Raw genomic sequence first — 23,127 nt, 5'->3', positions numbered from 1 at the left:
AGGATGGAAACAACCAATGTAAAAAATTGAACTACTATAATCAAAGTCAAGTATTGTTAAATATACAAAATGTGAATAATATTTATAATGAATCACTGCTTCTAAAGTTAAACAAGACCTTTAAAACATGGACACAATGATGTATGCAACAATCAATGATTAAGTAAAAGTAAAATCATCTGATCTCTATTCATAGTTAGACTGGTATTCCAACTCTTATTTTGTTTCTGTTCCTGCTTTTGTTTCTCTGAAACCCTTTATGATTATTTCAGTTGGTTGTTACACTTTACATGTTGCTGATACTCGTTTTGAGCTTCAAGGTTCTCTGTCCCATTCTGGGCTATCCTGATGTAATTGGCAATCTCTCTCAGGGATGCTCTAGACATCTCCTGGCATTATATGTAAGGAGTTTGTCAGGTGTATGATGGCATATTTTGATAATGAATCAATAGTTTCATTGACGTTATAATTATTACATATTGTCATCTGAAATATTATGCAAACTATCAAATATTTTGTGTCAATTATGCAGAACAGTACTGTATCTATTGATTTCTTTGTATGATTATACATAATTCATGTATTTTGATGGTAACTAGTTAGGCAAGTTTGGTATTTTCTTTTCTTATTAGTGAGTCAATGCTCATGATATTGAAGGTATCCTTAATAAATCTTTTGGAGCAAGTATCAATCGACATCAACTTTTAGACATTTACCTTTGTAAGTTATGTTGAATTTGGCCATAGGACTATGGTTCATAAAGTTTAACCAATTTTTGTTTTGAACAGAGCAGAATTTAGTACAATATGTATAAACAGTGACTTTATGCAGGCAAATATTGCATCACAGAAAATCATTCACGTAATTAATATCCTAAAATTTAAGGAATTTCTCAACTATAGGTCTATACATCAGCCTCTCAAAGAAAGTATAACAATGATTTATAACACCCACCTGAAGTCTAAATAACACAGCTAAACATACTTTTAAGTACAATACAATAAATGCAGCATCTCACTCACAGTACAAGCTGCTTACAAAAGACAATAACCTAAGATGTTAAGCCATCATTGAGGTTCAACTACTCTGTGGAAAAAGAAGTACATGTATATGGAAATGCTAACATATATTTTGGTATATTATGTTCAGGTAGTCACTCCATCCACAGTTGACACACAATAACATATAATTCCTTGTCTCATACAAAATCGACTTTTAAATAGCCTCAAGTGTGTGTGTGTTGTGTGTGTGTGTGCGTGTATGTGTATTGCTATTCAGCCCCATTATCACACACAGATTCTTGATTGTCAGTACTGTTGCTAATATGTGCACCATCTCCCTGAACCTCGGCTCTTCTGGGGGAAACCTCTGCATAGAGATCGTTGCCAATGTGGCTGTGCGGAACCTCACCGTCGGGTTCGGGCACCTCCTCCGATGCTGGGGCTGGCTCACTCTGATATGGGGGTGGTGGCGCTGCTGCAGCTGGCGAGGTCTCCAGTAGGGGCGAGGTATCTGTCTCAGTACTGGTGGAATTACGTGAACCTCTGGTGCGTCGGCTCCTTGTGGCACGTCCTTGAGTTGGTGGTGGTAATGGTGGAAGGGGTCTCCCCTGTACTGCGGACCTGCTCTCTTGATCCGTACTTTCGGAGTTGGCCGCATCCTCTGTCGATGCCCTTCGAGGGCGCACCGTCACGACCGGTGCCATGGCCTCATCGTAGGTTGGCAAGACCACGTCAATATTGTCGGACACGGCCAAGAGGGCGTCGGAGTCATGGTGAATTCTTGCAAGGCGAGCCTGGAGGACAGTGGGGTAGCAGCGGCGTCCGTGGTGCCGCTGGGAGCAGCACTGCCGACTAGTCAAGATGACGGTTATAACCAGCACACCAAGGATGGAACCAGTGGTGGCTGTGACAATTGTCAGGGTCTCTGTGTTGAACATGTTGGTTCCGTGGATGGTTGGGTCAGTTGTTGCTGTGTCAGAGAAAAGCAATAGTAAAAGTGATGCAGCTTATCATGAGCTTTCACCTAGCAAAATTTATGCAAATTTGCTTGCAGAAGAAATTGCAGTGAAAGGATCTGAAGCCATGTGGTAACACAGAAGATCAATGAAAATCTGAGTGATATCAGTGTTAACCCGTTCCATACTGAATTCTGAAATGCCCATAGACTTGATATGCAGGTCATCAGGTTACCGTCAGGAATGGGTTAATGTAAATGTCTACATCAATTCAAATGGCTCCCTACTGGCCATTACTAATAGAAATTAACATCATGTGACTGCAATGTCTCCCGCATCAATTTTTGCCTAAAATCAGATGAGGAGTGTTAAATACCTCAAATAAAATTTCAGCTAACTCAATGATGACAAGTCATCAAATGTCTCATTTTGCACAAACTTTCACAGATACTTCACAGCTGCTTTTGTTTCATTGCCTCAGTGACAATAACAAATGTCTTGTCAGGATAGTTTTATGATGATGTCTACCAACAAAAGAGCATTCAATATGATTCAGTTTAGTGGTGTGGTGAGCAAAAGTGTTACAACACCAAAAGGGTAAAACTAGAGCTTGCTGAGAACCAAGAATGAAAGAAAAAAAACTGCAAAGGCAGCAATATATCATATAGACTAGCCCAAACATATATACATATTTTAAAAGTTGAAAATATCTCAGTATAAGATGTCCCACGTACCATGTTTCTCAATTTGTGGGGCAATTGAATAATAAAACACAAATATAACTAAAATATACTCAGTATTCTTCGAGGCATCCCCGTCCCCTCCTACAACCTGCTGGAACAATGAAATCATGCAGTGACCATCTTTCATCATCTTTTATCTCTTTGTGTTCATGCATCAAAATACATTCTTCAGCAACATTTATCAATGACGCATGGGCCCAAGCAACAGTGCCATTATTTGAGAAGAGTGAAAATGATTTATCACTGTGAAAACAAACACGAACCAAATCACCCACTGATACGAGCATAAGGCGACTACATGGAGGCACTCTCTATGCTCTGAGAGACAAACCTTTCACACAAGATGGCTGAAGTCCAGACCATGTTCCATCGGCCTGGCACGTCCTCTCGTCGTCGCCGATCAGCTGGTAGCCCTCGTTGCAGTAAAAGCTCACTCGCACCCCGGTGCTGAAGATGCTCTGGCAGCATCGCTTGGAGTGGTCCGGCTTGCCTGGATCCTCGCAGAGCTGCTCCTTGACTGAGGGTGGCAGATCAGAGAAGGGAGGCATGAATGATAACTGATCCCAAAGGCAACCACATTAATATTGGCTTTGATAATAAGAGTATGACCAGGAGGGCATTTCATGAATCATCTCAGCCAATCAGATGCAAGGATTTCAGTAGCTTTTGACAGTTTGTCAGAAAAAAATCTGACCAAAATGTTTCATGAAATGCCCCCCTCCCCCTCCCCCCTCCCTCCCCGTGAACATACATGGAAAATGCTTCATCCAAATCAGACCTACAACAAGAAAGTAACAGAATCTAGCATTAAACATGTTTTCACAAAGCCGCAATGTTAACTCTTCATGTGCCTTGGCATGTAGCTCAACTAGCCAAGCTTTGTCGTTAGCATTCAGTAATTCGTCGAAACCTGACTAAGTAGTACAGTTAGCTCAATTACTCTGGTGCAGCATTATGTGGCTCAGTCCAACAGAAGGGTCATGGTGACTTCTTCAGGGATTAGGATGGCAAGGAGAGTTAAGTAATCTCTTTTTCATTGATGAGTCATTTCCATGCATTGGTGCCGACCAGCAAAGAAAGGGGTGCACGTCACAAGTTCAACACCCACGAATCTCACAGCCCCCAGTTCATGCAGCCCGTCATACGGCCCACACTAAGCAAACAAGGCCCATGAGACCAGCACATTAAGCCCTGTGTTATAATGTCAAACTCATGGGTTGTTTTTACCTAGTGTCAAACTCATGGGCCTTATTTGCCTAGTGTCAAACTCATGGGCTGCATGACTCATGGGCTGTACGACTCATGGACCTCTTTTCAATGTCAAACTCGTGGGCCATATGACTCGTAGGTGCCGGGCTCATAGGATGATCCCCGAAGAACACACTCCAGGAGGCGTGCCAACCAGCAAACAAAGCATATTGATGTGGTGAAGACTACTCCCATGTATACTTGAGCAGGTATCTATGGGTGAGGCCACATATGCGACTTGGAGGAGGTGATGATGTCATTACCTCACAAATATGCCAGTGACTATCTGTTCATAAATCCCCTGTAAATATCCATTCTTTTGACCACTTAACCCTGACTTTAAGTGGAAAAGGGGTTACAGAATATTGCTTATTATTTGATTGAAAAACTTTTTGTAGAAAAAATGGGAGAATTTAGAGGCGATGAAATCATCTCACCATCTAATTCTAAGTAGTTGTGCCAAATATCACTATTCAGTGGAAATCATGCTACAAAATTCCATAATCTCCTCTTTTTAGGTACTTTAGAAACTTGTATCATTCTTTCCATCTGATTTTACCATATTCAATAAAGCCCACTATAATGATACAAAATTGCATGTTCATAAAAAAAAAGGATGTGAGAATTATAACTGAAACTGACATGCAGAGATACACATTATGATATCATTATATTAATGTGCAACAAGCTGATGAAGAATTGTCAACATATTTGTGACAAATTTCGTAAAGCACTCTTAAAACTCATCTAAAAGTGCCTGTTTAAAAAATCAACAAGTAGTACAATAATGCTGTCTGATTGTTCAGACAGTAATTTTGCAACAGGGAATTAACATTGCTTCCCTGTTCATTGCTACTTGACAGATTACTGCCTGCACAAGATATCTTATGGCATAATGATGGTGATACTTTAAAAACAACAAGCAGAGGATACATTTTGTTAACATGAGGACAAAACCTCTCAGTTTATGTAATTTGAAGCTACACATTTCATCTCTTTGATGTTGTTACAATGTCCACCATATCTTGTCATTGAAAGGAGCTGATACAATCTTGGAGGCATTTCTTGTAAGCATTTACACAAAGGTGACAACACTCAGTTTGAACATTCCGTCTTTCTCTAAGCAGCAGAGTTGAAATCTTCCTTTACCTTTTTGCTCTGTTCACTTTCTTTTTCCTGTAAGCTTCCATCGGTTTGGCCTTATTTAAATAAGGCTTATATTAATAATATTCATAATGCTGATGTAAAGATTTATAGGGAATATGTACAGTGAACAAATCAAATCAAACCAACTTTAAGTCAATGCAAACATAGGTCTTTTCTTTTGTTTCTTTCTTCTTCCCCCCCCTGTCAAATATTGCACTAAAAGAGAGCAAATGAGGATTACGCATTACAGAGGTACATAAAACAAATAATGATCTCTTCCAGCGTACCTCCATACTAGAATTGATGAAAAGATAAAGTGGTGTAAAGCTTAACTTGGGAGCTTTCGAACCTGCATTAATCACTCCCAAGCAAATATTACGACATACGCTTTGGAGTTGCATGACGAAAACAGCGTAGATGGATTGGATGGATGGTTACTCTGTTTTTTCCCCTGCATTTCCTTTTCTTTTTCTTTTTACTTTTGCAAAATAGGTTGGAGAGGCTAGCATACTGGTGTCAGAGGAAGATGAAAGTGTATTTATTCTCCATATTTGAAGGATGGACTGTCATGGAGTTATTCTGTTGATTCATCACCACACACAGACTTGGAAAATATCCATCGATTACAAACATGTTATCTTCTTTCTACATCATCACAGCCACAAAAAGAGGCACAAAAACCCCAAATATATAGGAACAAACATAAAAAAAGACCCCGGATAAAATGATGAGTCACGAAAGTTGCGAGATATGGACCTCTATAACCCCAATCTATACATTTTCACAAGTTGCATTTCATGGAACATAAAAACTTTGTAATGCATACATTACATTAAAAAAAATACAAACACTCTTTAACTTGTGACTAAAAGACACAATACTGCAAATGCCAGTGTGTACCTGGTATTGGTTTGAGATTTAAGAAGCTTGCTTATAACTTTATGCCAATACAAATGAAATTAGCTTGTGATTAGAAATGGTCTAGATTTGCATCTTCTCACAATGTTCTTTATCACTGAAAGCTGCACAGTATCTTAACTTGCTGACGACTATCAGCTTACGGTATAAGTACTGCAGCTGATATGGCTTTTGGATATATATATACATACACATATATATACTTAGTACGCAAGTGTGATATTGCAAAGGTAAAAACGGTATATAGATGGGTGGACAAAACAAGAGTAAAGATGGAAAAACAGTCATATACTGCTATTGACAGGAGGGGAAACTGTGATTACCTAGCGAAATTTAAATGGATATTTTGATAGCAGTTGACATGCCCAAATGGTCTTAAAATACACTTTAACATGCAGTTAGAATGATGGATAAAGGTAGCAAATGATAGAGTTAATAATTCTATTGAAAGAAATAGTGAGGTTATCACATGTTAACCCATTGAGGACGAGTCCTGAGTATACTCGGGCAAGTGTCTATGGGAAATACGTGTTGTAACAAAATCAGCCCGTCCTCAACAGGTAAACAGACAGGTACAAACAAATCCTTGAGTATTGACCGATTCTGTCACGCACTATGTGTATTTTTGGCATGGGCAGCGCCATTACGCGGTGTCTCAACCGACCCCCCCTCCCCTCTCCCCCACCCCCTTCCGCGCACGGAATGAAAAAACTGACACATGGTTGTTTTAGCCAATGGGCGTGTCGTACTGAGTGCGCGAATGCTTGCTTAGTGCGCGAACCTTTGTTACAAGTGCGCGATAAACATGTTTCCTGGGGGGTGGGGGAAAGGAGGGGGGGTCGCCTGGGACACCGCAAAATGAGCTCATGGCTGCGCCCAGTGCCACAAATTGTCTGCTGCCCTCAAGAACCCGAATCGGTCAATAATGGATCTAGTCAAAATCGGGCAAAACCTTTATGTACGTGATACTTATTCACTAGCATACAAGCCAACAAAAACAAGGGAGAAAAGAATGAAACTAGAGCAATTTGGCTGCCATGTCATCTAGGAGGCCTCTGGTTTCCATGCAAATATGTGCCTTAGATGTACATAACCCTTTATTTACACTTTGAGCGATTGAGAACCAGAATGAGATTTAAAGTGTTTTCTTTATTCAGAGGAAAGGCAAGTGATTTCCAACCTCGGAGGCAATAAACGGTGCACTTGTGTGTTATGGAGACAACATTTTCGCAGATTGTTAATTTTATGATTATCGGTCAACTTGTAATATTCACGATAAAAAAAGCTTGATTATATCAATATGATAATGACTAACAAAATCTGTTCTTCACACGCACATATACACACATAGGCCTCAACACACAAACACAGACAGACAGACAGACAGACAGACACAGACACTTGCTAACACAAAGACAAACAGACACAGACACATACAGACACAAACACACATACACACACACACACACACAGACATACAACTTGCAGCTTCATTTGTTCTGTCCAACCGGAAGGATGTAAACACCACTGGTTCTGGAAGAGGAATTATGAATGATTTTCTTGGCATTCCCTAAATTGTGAAAACCTTTGGTTCAGAGCACATGAGATTGATGGAGATAATACATCTCACACATTTCTGCCCACAATGCCATAATTGCAAATTATAAGTGGCACTGACGTGGCATTTTTTATTCATGCCTAAATCAGGCCATGTGTTCACACAATTCCACTTTTTGATATCAAGTGATTTCCCTTTCATGCCTTCAGGGAAACTCCTGTTGATATGATATTAATAATGAAATGTACACTGTAGGTCCTATATATTGATTTCATCACAAACAATTTAGATTCAAATATTAATCTTTAAGGCAACATTCATCCAAGCATTTGTGATTTAAGGAGGTTAAACAGACTACTATCAGTCAAAATTCCATCTCTCTTCTGGCTGGGAAGAATTACAAGTGAATATAGAACATACAATGTCACCCGGATCTAGCATTTTTCAATGATAGACTATTACAGCAAAATCAACATCCCTCTAACCAGTGCTTTGATGCATGGAAAGCTATCAAACAATGACATTTGGAGTTTTCTACTGGCCAGATCATATGGACGATATCCGAGCAATCAGCACGCAAGCAGGGGTTGAATTATGATTGATAGCACGCTATATTTACAGAAGTGGCCTGCCTTGTATGAGTATGGATTTTGTGTAACTTCCTCGATGGGAATTAAAATCTCTTACGTTCATCCCTTGGCATAGGCCTGTGAGTATGAGTGATTGCTGGCCTACTAAAACGTGAGTGAAATACAACAGCATTGCAATTAGCAGAAAATAGAAAGTAGAAATAAAATGAAAGAAAATGGCCCAGAGAGTATAATTAGAATTTATGCAGATATGTATGCTGCATACCTACCTATGGCAGAAAGTCAAAAGACACTGTGCCTACCGGTACATGTTTGAGGGCCAACGATTATCGACTTCAGCCAATTTGAGATTTCACTCTAAGATGCTCATGTTCATTATAAGCATTTCCAAGTGCTACAGGTAATAGAATGGTGTCATTTACCACAGCATCATGCCGTCAATCCCTCGTTTGAGGCGAGTCCCCAACTGGGGCATACCCAAAGTGGGGTGCGTATATTTGTCGTTTGGGAGTTGGGAGTCAAAGGACTTGTCCATTGCAAATAAACTTTCTGCTCAGGCGTGACAAACCTGGAGGCCAAGCCAGGGTTTGATGACTCCGGCAGCTGTCGTATTACGTAAGAGCATGATAAGGATATCTGCCTGTGGCAGACCATTCAAAGTGAACTCAATTTTCTCTATCCTTTCTAAAGTTTTCAATTTTATATTCTATTGAGAAATTCTATGGTCATCCATTTTACATTTCGAACGAAAAAAATTGACCCGTAAATAACGAAAATAAAGGAATAAGAAGGAGAGCATTGCTAGTTTGCCGGTGCTGACAATGTGCTATTTGGCAGTGAGTTACAACGGGGAGGTGAGACTACCTCCCTGGTTACAATCAGCCTGCTGACTGGATCATTGAGAAAGCAGCTGTCGTATTACGTAAGAGCATGATAAGGATATCTGCCTGTGGCAGACCATTCAAAGTGAACTCAATTTTCTCTATCCTTTCTAAAGTTTTCAATTTTATATTCTATTGAGAAATTCTATGGTCATCCATTTTACATTTCGAACGAAAAAAATCGACCCGTAAATAACGAAAATACAGGAATAAGAAGGAGAGCATTGCCAGTTTGCCGGTGCTGACAATGTGCTATTTGGCAGTGAGTTACAACGGGGAGGTGAGACTACCTCCCTGGTTACAATCAGCCTGCTGACTGGATCATTGAGAAAGAGAGAGAGAGAGGGAGAGAGAGAGAGAGAGGGGGGGGGGGGGGGGGAGAGCGAGGGGGAGAGAGGGAGGGAGAGGGGGAGAGCAAAATGGAATGACAATAGTTCCGGTCACTACAGTACAGGCATGCTCTGTCTGCATACGCTGAATGTCTACACTCACACACACACACGTACACACACACACGCACCATGGAGCTACATGGCCCATGCCAAAACCAAAACAATCTCCTCCTCTCGCGGTGCCCCCCCCCCCCTCCTGTGGCGCTGTGGCGATGACTGATGCTTAGATTAGGCCAGGGTCAAGAAACAGGAGTTTTATATCTTTGACTTTAAGTCATTGATTGCCAAGATATGCACTGGCATTATTTACTGGGGTGTAGCCTCTTCAAACGAGAGATTTGCGTCATGATCATCATTGCATACAACCTATCAACTGTGTATGCTAATGGTGTTTCCAGTCATGTTAATAAGTAGAGCTATTGTATCATCTTAGTGCAATCAAGCAATAACTTCATTCATCATGTTTTATACACCATGATTGCATGAGGGAAGTCATAAATTAAAATGTAATTTTTCTTTGAATTCAGATGCATCTCAGAAGTATTTCAGAGTAGTTTTATGTGTATACAGTGAGTTCAAGAAAAACCACAGACATACCTAATAGAAAGTCACCTTCAACGTGCAATCAAGCAATTACTGAAATTGAAAGCAATTATACTGATGGTTATAGATTCAATATGATATTAGTTCCACAAAGTCTACAATGGAATATAGAAGTCAATTAGATGCAAAGATTTAATTCACCGCAAAGAAGAAAAAAATGAATGTCCGATGGCCCAGTGGCCCAGTGGCCCAGGGCCACAAAAAAAAATCACATCTGGCCACCAAATTTCAGAAAAGGTTATCTTTTTGTGGCCCAATACAGCAATATTTCCTTTTATTTCGGGCCACAAAATTTTAGATTCAAAGATTTTAGTGGCCCGAATAGATCACCAGAGAAAGAAGTTATTGTAAGCATAATTGTGTGTGTATATATATATATAAGATTTTATGAAGTTTATATTTTGTGAATCAGGTGCTATTCATGAATTTACAAACACAAACAAATATAAACTCAGAACATGACATGCGGGCATACATTTCTCCATTTAGTACTGCACTCCACAACTGTGAATTTAAACACTTGCGAAAACGTTGGGAAGTCCTGATTTGAGAGAAATTAGACTTGCTAAATACATGGTGTATACAGTAGTGTCAAGCTCTTATATATCTGTACATTATGTATACATTTAATCATTTACCATTTTTCTATCATCCTGCTGAGGATAATCAACTATCATCTCACAAATCTTAGCATTGCAAAAAAAGTATGCAGGTCTCTATAACCCGTTGAGGATGGACTGATTTTGCTACAACACGCATTTCCCATAGACACCTGTGCGAGTATACTTGGGACTCGTCCTCAATGGGTTAATCATGCATCTACTAAATTGGATGTGTATCCATTAATGATTTGCACGTACCACACTCTGGTAACTCGCCCACCCACTGCCCGCTCTGGCACTGTCGGGTGGACGTGGCACCGTGGGCGATGAAGCCCGGGTCACACTGGTAGTGCAGCGTGGTACCTGGAAGGTACCAGCCTGTGCTGTCAGACATCTGGCCCTCCACCGAATAGTGGCTGTTGGGTACATCCGAGTCTGGTGGAAGCTGACAATCCATTCCTGCCAATTTAACACACACACACAAAAGGGAGAAAAAATATGTTTTTACATTTTCAATGACAAAAATCTAGCAAATCATATTGTAAAATGAGCTTTATCAAAAATCCCAGAGACGGGGGGGGGGGGGGGGGGGGGGGGGGGGGGGGGGGGGTTGATATCTGACATTTGCTCAAGTGAGAGTTGAAAAAATATGCGATGCATTTATGACAGGAAAAAGAAATCAGTATACATTATTGACACAAAGAGTGCAATCTGCTGACCACGATATCATTCAATAAGTTATGACAAAAATAAGGATATTTACAAGCAAAATGTATTTGGAAAAATGAGTATGTGATGCAAAATAAGCAAAACCAATATGAATTTTTGCAACCATGTATGATGGGAGTAACAGTAATATCAATGTGTAATTCATTACTAGAATATTTCCAATATTTTCATTTTCCCCATGGCTTGGTGCAATCATCATACTACTGGCATGCTTTTTTTCTGATCAGCACAGCATGATGTTTTACTGGCTGCCCTGGTAAAGAGAGAGAGAGAGAGAGAAAAAAAAAAAAAGCAAAACCAATATGAATTTTTGCAACCATGTATGATGGGAGTAACAGTAATATCAATGTGTAATTCATTACTAGAATATTTCCAATGTTTTCATTTTCCCCATGGCTTAGTGCAATCATCATACTACTGGCATGCTTTTTTTCTGATCAGTACAGCATGATGTTTTACTGGCTGCCCTGGTAAGGAGAGACACACACACAGAGAGAGAGAGAGAGAGAGAGAGAGAGAGAGAGAAAGAGACTGGCTTTAAAAGTGGCTCCGGATTACCCCAGTGACTATTACTGATTGGTTGGATATGCCACCCTAGCTTCTCTTTCCAATTCCTTTGCCTTTTAATTCCCCAACATTCTTCTTTGGTTACCATTTTATATCTGCCCAACATTGAAAGGAAAGTGCACAATATGAAAAGATTACAGGTGTGTGTGTGTGTGTGTGTGTGTGTGTGTGTGCATGTATGTTTTTGTTTTTTGTTGTGCAGCCTGTCCTGTAATTATTGAGTTAGCATGAGTTAGCACCTATGAGAACGTTCCTACTCTATTCCCCTTATTCATTTCTAGCGGGAATCATAAGGATTACAAATAAAAGTGGATTTTCTTAGCTGTGCAGAGTCAAGCCAATATCAGCCACATTGAAGCAGCTGTCAACATAGCATTAATTCCAAAACAAAAACTCTTTCACCTCCCTCCATCCCCCCCCCCCTCATAAGAAAGATGACGTCTGCTTGAGGCAAAATGATGAGCACAAACAATGGCGCCTACAACAAATTGAAAGCATTGATTTGCCATAAAACTGCCGGATCTTTAATGCGACAAATTCCCTCTCACGTTTTCAGAAATGGAGATGGCACAAGGGACAGAAATCGATTGGAGTTTGGAGTTGGGATGGGAAAGAATTGATGCTATCCATGTCTCTATCTGGCCGTCTTCGGATCTATGTTTGGTGGAGGTGCTCAAAATATTACGTACTTGAAGATTGCATGATTTGACAAGAATACCTTACTAATCTTGATCACTTTCCTTCTGACGGGCAAAGGACAAATCTAGGTCTCCTGATTTTGTCAAGACTGTTACCTTATCCCAGTTTAACACTTGTAGATTGTGCTATGATTGAATTTACCAATGCCATTTGATCATGATGTCTTTCTTGCATGTCAGATGAGGTCATTTCCTTAACAAAAAATCACAAGAAAAGTGCCCAGCCTCTGCACTATCCTTTCAATTATCCCAACTACTGACAAGATATTTTGCATACAGAAACACCCTATTTCGTTTAAAGACATTCTGCTTTACTGATGATGATTAAGAGTAACGCTATCAGAGTGCTGATTCAACTTAATCTGAATATCTGGTTGACATATTTAATTTCACCATGTGTATTGATTACATTCTATACAAACTGAGGCATGATGTGCAAGATGATACCACAAATTTTTCTTTTGGGAGGTTATCCATAAGAGAAAAATCCTTGTCTGATTTTTCCCAATCAATGAAATGCATTAGTAGGGGTGTAACAGTGATGTTCAGGGGGAAATGATATCCCCTCCTTTTCAGTTTACACACAAAGAAAATAACTTTGATTGTCTTGCATGACACTTTATAGGCTGCCTTATCCACAGTAAACAATTTATGTTATTCATTGCCTGTTTGATTTTTAAATGCCGATACCAGGTAGGTTGTGGAAAAAACCACATTATCCTTTTGGCAATCTTGCATATACAGCAGACTCACATTATGAAGAACACCAGTATGACAAACTCTCATTCTAAAAAAAGTAATTTTAAAGTTTACTGTTTCTTTTATGCTAAATTTTTCTTTTAATGTCGATAGGCATGTATAACAAAAATTCACTGTAAGAAAGTGATTTTTAATCGGCCTAAGGAGTTCACCGTGGTGAGAATCCATTTTTCTGCAAACTTTGGGAATACAGTATAAATTTTGTCTCTCTTGTATAAATACCAATGCTATGACAAAAAAGTGTACAAACCGATTAACAGACACAATGAGTTTTGCAATGGTACAAATCATGGGGAAAAAACACTCATCAGAAATTCTGACCACTGTACACTATCATTAAGCCGCAAAATTCTTGCTCCTATGAAAAGGCATTTTATTGGGTAAAATATATGGCAGCCTGCAGGCTGAATTGCAGACATTCCACATGAGTCAGTATGAAAACATTGAAATATAAACAAACAAAAAAATGCATAGAGTAAAAAAAAAAAAGAGAAAAACAATAATATCAATCTTACATATTGCACAATGAAATTTACCTTTATAAAAAGTGACGATGCCATGTACCACCGCACATGTATATATTCCACTGTATATCTTACAATGCTTGATTATACTTCTAAAAACAAACAAAGAACAAACAAATCAAATCAAACCAAACCAGTACTCAAATCAGGTTTTTTTTTTTTTTTCAAATTTGCTCATTGTATATAGTGCACATAATCTCCATGTAGATTGTAAGACCTAGTGTATAGTTGGAGAAAAGAGAGAGAGAGAGAGAGGGAGGAGTGTGTGTGTGTGTGTGTGTGTGTGAAAGAGGGAAGAGGGAGAGAAGAGGGACAGAGAAAGAGAAAAAGGTTTCAGAGCGAGGTTCGACACTAAATTGAGACCTGAAACAAACAAACTTCCAAATGAGATTCAGAATTGTATGCCTATCGGTAATTATTACATTAGGAGAAACTACTACACAACAATACACTGCTTTATTCATATTATAGTTCAAATTTCAAGAATATAGATACATATATAACCAATTATCACAAAAATATATTAAAAATTTACTAACAGTTTATGGTCACTGAAGAGTAAACATCTCCCCTGCATTTATGATTTAGATTGTGAGCAATACGTGGGCATTACACATCACTTCTACCTCTGCTCTTATCAACACTTGCTTGCTAACATGTAAACCACTTGTATTTTGAAAATTAGCAAATTGGTAAGTGAGGTCGAGTAAATAATGCATAGGGCCTAATGCCTACATATTGCTCCACAGGTGCACAATGAGTCTGTGCAAATCAAGTTCATCTCACATACATTTTGCTCGTGAGTTCACACATAAATTGTGAAGATATAAAAGATGCCCTGATGTTCTGACTGCTCCAGTTGTCTTCATCCAGAGTGTGGTCTATGACTTTAAGAATCTAAATTGGAAAAAAGTTCAGCCTGTGATGATTGTAGTACTAATAACCCAACAGACAAAAATAATCTCTGGAAAAAACAACAACAATCCCACTCACACTTTCATCTTGTAAAAGGAATGTCCCGGATCTTGCAATTTCCAGTCAAGGGTTGAAAACTTCACCATTGACCGTGAACTCAGACAGACACGACCATGAACAAAAGATGGAAAAATTAAAAAAAAAGAGAGACGCCAAAGGCATGGCATGGACAGAGCCGAGTTGAGCTGTCACAAGCATCTTGACAACCAAATACAGACTACGTGGGGCCCCATAGTGTCTTCCGGATACAGAAAGTCAGATCAGTCAGATAAACTTTGAGTGAGGGATAAGCTTTTTCCAAGAACAAGAAAAGAAGTCGTCAACAAACAGCTCTCTAAATTCTGGCAGGATTTATGCTATTTTGTTTTTAAACTTTATTACACAACCTCTTTCTCCTTTCCATCCCCCCCCCCCAATAAAAAGGGAAGAAATTGTGGTTGTAGCTTTTAAAAAAGAGCAACTCAAATATCAAAAGCTGGATGTCTTTCTTTTTTTCTGAAGAGCATCGTCCGCCAATTCCTCCCTCGCATTAACTGCCCCTATCTGCCATTGCATCTCATCAAAGAGGCAGACGACTTCCAACGTGGAGAAGAGCGGAATGCATCTCTGTAAGAGGATTAGCCATTGCTCCGTCTCCCTACCACGGCTGAGGACCGAACATCGGCGGGACGACTTACATGTCCTCTCATTTCTCTTTCTATTTCTCTCCTATTTCTATCTACTGTGTCGAGCATGGTGGCTACCATTGGGTGAAACTGCATCCACAGACCTCACCTACAGCCCTCTAGATTGGCATTCTCTTGTTCTCCACGGCACAAGAACATTTGAGTATGACCAGGCCAAAAGTTTACAGTCTTTAATCAAAAATTTTCAAGGTCTTGCAGTAACAGCAAAAAAAAAACCAAAACCAAACAAAAACAAAACAAAACACAAACAAACAAACAAACAAACAAAAATAAAAATAAAGAACAAAAACAAAAATAAAAAAACAAACAAACAAACAAACAAAGCAAATCGTAAGCAAGAAGTCTCCAAGACTTGCAAAGTAGGCAGAGAAACGTGAAGATGATGTAAGCTATGGTCAAGACCATTATTATTATCATTCATCACAAAGACTTAAGAGCTGAAGAAGTCACTCCCCATCTTCTCTCCCCTCAACTCCCCCTCCCCCCACCCCCATGACCCTGAGATCAACCACCACACAGCTCTTGAGAGAAAAGTGAAGTGATGAAGTGATGGGAATGATGATGAAGAGTGCATCTTGGACGTACAATCTCATAGAATCAAACAATAATCATGAAACAGGAATGATCAATACCTCTCCAATTTCTGTTGGTATACGATCTACCCAGGGAGGTGGGATTCCACCTCCCTGATCTACCTAGACATTTGATACACCGCATCCTTGCAGCAGTTGAACCCTACTTCATCACTCCGTGCTATTTTCTCCCAGAGTAAACCACCCATTGACATGTTTGTTCCTCAAACATATGGGTGCAGGAGAAGTCAAAGACAAATCACATCCTTTGAACCCTCAACCCATTTTGGAAAAAAAAAAAAAACTTTCACATTTCCTTCATCATATGGAATGGTATGAATCACCTATCGAAAGAACCAAAATTTCTTTGAAAGTGACTGATGCTTAGCAGAATATCAATTATCCCAATATATTATTTCTGGGACAGAAATTCTAAGTATCACAGCACAAAAATTCATTCACAGCATTGCAATGAAGGATTGATATATCTGTAGAGTATTTTGGCATGACAGTGTCTACTGTTGTACTTCCATATTTCATGTGTATATCTGTTTCTTACCTTATTTTGCCCCAAATATGGCAAGTAATTTTTCCTTTTTGAGGTTTATATCAAACACATTTCTTCAGGTTCTTCAGGCTGGTGTGCATGCAAAATATTGAAACTTCAGACAGTTCATTGCTTTGTTGCAGTAAGAACAATTAAAAAGTAATAGTACCAACATACTTGACTGAATAATGAAATTCTACTGATCAACTTTGACCTTTGATCCCTGACATTTATGAAGTTTTCTCAGAAATTACATCACCTACGCAATTCTTTATACTTATCCCAGCTTTAATGATAACGTCAATTCATTTTTGTATGTTACTGTTGTACATGCATCCCTTACAGTAGCCAATCAATGGAAATATAAACATCTGGACAAGTAGCCACTACAGACAAGTTGGAAGGCGATTGAATTTCATCAAGCACTGTTCAAATCACAAATCACTTGCATTTCGCCAATATACATAGAAATGCAAATGGTCATGACACACTATCAACAAGTGCAAAAAAAAAACCCTAATGTGGTTGTATTTTTGTTTCTTTAATTTTCAAATTCAAATGTAAAAGAGCATAAAACTCTAAAAGGAATTCAAATTGTTGTGTTGAAAATTGGCTATGAAATGGCTGTGACATCAAAAACAAAGGAAAACAAAGAGGTCCTAATAAGAGTTGGGTCCCATCTTTTACTAGGATATCCTTGGTTGTTGTTTTTTTGATATCTCAGCCACTTCAAAACAAATTCTTCCCAAATAAACTTTGAATTCCTCTTAGAATTGTATGCTTTTTCATATCACCTCAGGTGTTTTTCATTATCTCACAAAAAAGTTGAAAACCTGAAGCCCCATCTCAACCAAAACTATACCATCCCTTTTAGACATCATTGGGCTTTCTCGCGCACCACTTACAATTCTCATGCAAACATATAATTCAATTTTACATTGTAGAGTGAAAGTCAATGTGTGTGCAAGTTACAGAACATGGCCTGCAATGTCACAGAATGCTGCACAGTGGGAATTTGAGAAAACATCATAAGACTACTTAATAGCCACTGCCACGCATGTTCTGAAAACCCAGTTATAACTTCACTCAACATGAAAAACAACCCCCCCAAAAAAACAAAACAAAAAAAACAAACAAACAAAAAACCCCATGAAACCTGATGCTCATGCCCAACTGCTAGAAAACTAATCATGTCTATTGCCAGATGAAGAGGAATCCATCATGTGTGATGGGACAGGAAGTACAAATTACATCGCCTCATGAAATTGATTGAATTGATCAAGTGCAATTGAGTTATCACATCCCTTCCGTCAGTATTGTTGTTCTCTATTACCAATAAAGCATGATCATTTTGGGAGGAACATCCACCAGATATTTGAAAATTCTGCATAGATATCAATTTTCTCTTAGATTACCGTGAGCCATGAGAAAATTATAAGACCTTGACAGGGTGGGGGGGGGGGGGTGATGGGTATAAATTGTTTTAGATTTCAATGAGGTTTCTTAGATACCACCTAGGATTAGGCATTGAAAGATTTTTTTTTCTAATTAAGGAAGCAGGAAGTTGAGGTGTGAAGAAAGATGGTGATGATGGGGGAGGGGGGCAAGTCATTAATTTGCTGAAATTCATTATATTCTACCAAGCATTTTGTGTCTTCCCAATATCAATAAGCTATATTAAACTATCATGAAATGTACATTTATGTGGTTCATGTAATTCAATACCTACCTCTCCCTACCAATACTTCAAAAGGAACACCACTATTGCTTTAATAGAAGTCCAACTGTTCTAGATATTTCGTAATTCTTTGTTTAAAAAGAGCTCGAACGGGAAAGCATCTGAAACTGGAGAAAACTCTTCCACAATCGATATCAATGCAGACATAATGAAAGCCCCCTCAACAGCAAATCACACCATTGTTTTGGAAATCATTACCTCTGCAAAAGGAGGTTATGTTTTTGTTGATAATGGTTTGTTTGTTTGTCTGTCTGTTTGCAAAATAACTTGTAAAAGTTGTGAATGGATCTGGATGAAACTTACATTAAAAGTTAATAACGACACAAGGAACAGATGATATAATTTTGGTAGCGATGTAGATAACCGTTTGGATCCAGGATACTTTTTTGTGCTTTTTTAAAAGGATTATCATTGGCAAATAGGATGCAGGAATTCAGGCTGTGCGTATTTGAGCCGTGCATATATGCGCACTGAGTGTGTGCTTGAGTTGCATCTTGTTGCTGCTGATGGGGGGCTCTGATACCCCTTTCAGGTAATCGTGGATGCGGATAATAGGAGCACTAAGTCGTAAAATTTTGATTACATGAACGGGAGAGGAGTAAAAAAGTGTGCATTATTTTGATGCTGCTATTATCCGCATTATTGCAGCATGAAGAGTTGATCGAGACTACATGAACGCGTTTTACGACATATGCAGACTAACATTCCACAGTTCGGTCAAAGGTCACTCGATTTCCCGCACAACCGCTGATTGCTGAGCTTGAGCGAGAGCTGTGCATACACATGAGTCCCGTCCTGCGCGCTTGAGGATATATCACTGGAAACATTACATCATTATAGAGGCGTGCGCAATAACCATGACAAATACTCCCATCTTTCGCACCATTATATGAACGGGCGCTCGTAAAAGTAGTGCGCACTTCATGGGATATATGAACGCGATTTTGATTACTTCATCCGCATTATTTGGATGCGGATAATTGAACCGCGATTACCTGAAAGGGGTATGAGAGATACAACAGAAAGGCTTTTTTATCACTGGGAAATAAGGGTGACTTTCAGCATGTGTGCGTGTTTATGGGTAGAAAGGAGCTGCTTGGTGGTCTGTGCTCTCCGAGTGTTTTTCTAGTTTCATACGCTGTATTCAAAAACTGAGCTGCACAAACTACGACTCGAAATGGGTGCAGTAATAGACTACAAATTTACTTGAAATGAAACCAACAAGAAAAAAAGGATGAGTGAAACTTTCCAAAAACAAATGAATAGCTATGAATGATGTCTTAATTCGTAGAACTCCATTTCTCTGTGAAATTTAGACAAATTGGAGCACTTCAAATCCTCTTTCAAGACTCACACTTTTCACCAGGCATTGAATTTCTAACTCTCTTGGAGGAGTCTGTGGCTTTGAATGTTTTCAAAAGAGATATATGGCACCATACAAATGCTGTAGATCATCATCATCCTCATCATCCTCATCATCCTCATCATCATCATCATCATCATCATCATCATCATCATCATCATCATCATCATCATCATCTTTATCTATGGAAATAGATGCAGATGGTTAAAGAATGGAAAGAAGGCCCTAGATCCCGTTTTTTTTCTTCTGGTCATAATGTATAGGAATACATAGGGTCTAACCACTTGGGCCCCATCCACCCACTATTTTTTTTTATCCCGGAAGTGGCATCAGAATTTTCTTTTTTTTCTTGTCAGGTGATGAACCCCGGAAGTGTCACCTTTCAAGAAAAGCATGGCAAGCCTTTTCTTTTCTTTTTTTCTTTTTTGCTTGTCAGCTGATTAAACCTGGAAGCAGCACCAGAAATATAAACTGCCCCCCCCCCCTTTTATAAACGCCGTACTGGGCATGAATTTAGTACTTGTGCTCTGACCATTTGAATTCTGCCCCGTAAGCGCTGGTAATGGTCTTGGCACATTCTAGCTACACGTCTGCATTTTATACAAATAATATCAAGATTCCATGTCGATGGGTCAGCTGATGGCGGGTCAGCTGATGGCACGTACGCATTGCATATCGCTGTCTTTCAAGACGAATTTGGAAAAAAATATATATATAGTGCGATCATTCGCTTGAAAGAATTGAGTGATTGACTTGTCTATTTCAAGTTGTTTTTGTTTTTCTATACTCTACAAAATCTACATCTGAACCCCAATAAATAACTAGAAATGTCACTATGGCAACTGATATGCCTCCACCATAATGCATAGTTCTCCTAATAGGCCTTGAGTACAATGTCTTGACAATGTGTGATGACAGTTTCACATAATTGACAAAATATTAAAATGATGAGTTTGTCACAAATGTGTTACCAGGTAAATGTTCACTTCCCTTGAACTAGGTTTAATTGGATGAATAGCTATATTGCCTATTCAAAGAGTACAGGTATTTGGGGATTTGAGGATTTGTACTTAACTGTTGACCCTTTTATAAGTTTAAGGAAGAAGTGCAATTTAGTACTTTAACTTGACCTTTGACCTTTAGCAAAAAAACCCTTCCTAGAGAATGTCTATTGGATAATACATGCATACACTATTGTTTCCAGAAAAATCTTGAAAGCATTGCATAGATAAGAGGGAAATAGTGAAAATTTGAGGAGTTGACCTTGACCTTTGACCCCCCTGATGTTTGACCATGACCCCTAAATTACCTAAATAATCACTGTCAGTCAGTACATGCATATGTACTAAGTTCCATTAAGAAACCATTTGTGAGATTTGGAGAAAAAAGTGAAATTTTAACATTTTCATTTGACCTTTGACCTTTGATCTTTAACCGCACGACCTGAAACTCTCTCTGCAGAATCTTTGCTCGGTAGTTTATGTATGCACTAAGTTTCAAGAAAATACTTTTAGGCATTGCATAGATACAATGTATAGGGGAAATAGTGAAATTTTGAGCATTTGACCTTGACCTTTTGAGCATTTGACCTTGACCATGTGCACTCAAAAGTTGATAGGCATAACTTTGCCCAATCATACATATACATGCCAAGTTTCCATCTCAAACATTTTTTTTTAGTTACGCTGTCCACAAAATTGATTGCGGATGGAAGGACGAAACATAATACTCAGGACATTGGTACACTTTAAAGGACAAGTTCACCTTCAAGTACATGTGGATTGAGTGAATGCAACAATATTAATAGAACACATCAGTGAGAGTTTGAGGAAAATCCGACAATCCGTTCAAAAGTTATGAATTTTTAAAGTTTCTGCTTAGTCATGGCTGGATGAGAAGACTACTATAGCTTGTGATGTCACATGAGTACAACGATATAATGAAACTAAAAAGAGAATTTCACAAAATTTTATTTTTTGAATAAAGTGCACATTTCTTGGACTTGTTACTGATGTATGTTAAGGATATTATTCCCCTTGCCTTCTGAAAAAGAGAAGTCGAGTGTTCTTTTGTTATGCGAGAAAAGGGAAAATAAGGTGAATTTTCTTTATACTTTCTTTATACCGTTGTACTCATGTGACATCACAAGCTATAGTAGTCTTCTCATCTAGCCATGACTGAGCAGAAACTTTAAAAATTCATAACTTTTGAACAGATTGTCGGATTTTCCTCAAACTCTCACTGATGTGTTCTACAAATATTGCTGCATTCACTCAACCCACATGTCTATGGGAAAAAAAATAATTAGCCAAGGGGTGTTAAGAAGCACTGACTGTACTCACTCTGCTCACAGTGGTTGCCATGGTAGGCTGGAGGACAGTGACAACGATATCGCTGAGTCCCGGTACTCGTTAGGGAGGTGTCCACACAGGTCGCTCCATTCTGACAGGGGTTGGGACTGCAGGGGTGCATGGCTGTTTGGTGCAAATAGAGCAAGACAAGACTCACGTGAGCAAACAAAGAAATAGTGTAAAAATGGTTGATGGCATTGAATCATTTTTTTTTACTGACATGCAGATGGAATGCTGTAGATGCTCCCAATTCATGTCCAAAACATGTAATCCCGTGTACTTCTCAAAATTTAACCCATGATTGTGGAAGTAGCAAAGGTAGACCAAAAAAAGGTGCTTACTAACAATCTTTGGAATTACAAACCTTATTTTTTTTTCAGATTAATGAACATTATGAATAGCAAAGCTTTTTACATTTTTGGATTTATGAACTCTACGAATAATGAACCCCATTTATTTTTCAGAATATTGGTCTTTCAAAATAACAAACCTTCAAAATAATGGAAATTATTCCATTTTCATACAGACATACCTTTGGAATAACGAACCTTCATAATAACGAACTATAACCATATCACACTTCCGCCCTGACGAATATCACCAATTATATGATGAATTTCCTATCTCCTTTTTCACACAATATGGATTTCCCTACAAAAATGAATTGATTTCTCAATTGGGCAAAAAAAAAAAGAGGAGAAAATGGGTGACTGAAGATTCTGATCGACAATGAGTTTTTACTGGCATGCAGCAAATACATGACATTATTGCAAATAGGTTTATATGACACAGAATTTAATAATGATAATAATATTAACCTGTCGAAGTCTAGTCCGTAGTATACTCGGGCAGGTGTCTATGGGAAGGAAATCCTCAAAGCCCATCCTCAAAGGGTTAATCAACAATGCTTCTATAGCACAGTACACATAGCGTCTACTGTAAAACGAGGAATGTTCACATGCATTTTAATTTCATGAATT

At 38.7% G+C, this 23,127-nt stretch overlaps 1 protein-coding gene across 1 annotated transcript; it reads right to left on the bottom strand.

The window, feature by feature from the left end:
- Positions 1 to 897: 897 nt before the first annotated feature.
- LOC139736210 (uncharacterized) lies at positions 898 to 22,265 on the bottom strand. The gene is made up of 4 exons (XM_071646944.1): positions 22,139 to 22,265; positions 10,897 to 11,097; positions 3,032 to 3,217; positions 898 to 1,971 (listed from the first exon to the last, which is right to left on the bottom strand). Exons 2-4 carry the CDS (start codon positions 11,093 to 11,095, stop codon positions 1,271 to 1,273), a joined length of 1,086 nt encoding a protein of 361 aa, XP_071503045.1. The 5' UTR covers positions 11,096 to 11,097; positions 22,139 to 22,265; the 3' UTR covers positions 898 to 1,270.
- Positions 22,266 to 23,127: the final 862 nt, after the last annotated feature.

The sequence above is a fragment of the Diadema antillarum genome, unplaced genomic scaffold, assembly GCF_040938485.1.
Source record: "Diadema antillarum isolate AM-2024a unplaced genomic scaffold, OU_Dant_1.0 seq00000633_RagTag, whole genome shotgun sequence".
NCBI lineage: Eukaryota > Metazoa > Echinodermata > Echinoidea > Diadematoida > Diadematidae > Diadema > Diadema antillarum.
The sequence above is the reverse complement of the archived record's forward strand: the minus strand, read 5'-3'. Positions and strand labels throughout refer to the sequence as shown.

What these genes read in the sequence shown, in the direction of transcription:
- LOC139736210 (XM_071646944.1), bottom strand. Translation starts at nt 11,095, where the DNA reads ATGGATTGTCAGCTTCCACCAGACTCGGATGTACCCAACAGCCACTAT. An exon ending in GGGCGAGTTACCAGAGTGTG is followed by an intron (nt 3,218 to 10,896) that starts GTACGTGCAAAT and finishes TGCCACCCTCAG; the next exon opens with TCAAGGAGCAGCTCTGCGAG. An exon ending in TCAGCCATCTTGTGTGAAAG is followed by an intron (nt 1,972 to 3,031) that starts GTTTGTCTCTCA and finishes TCTCTGACACAG; the next exon opens with CAACAACTGACCCAACCATC.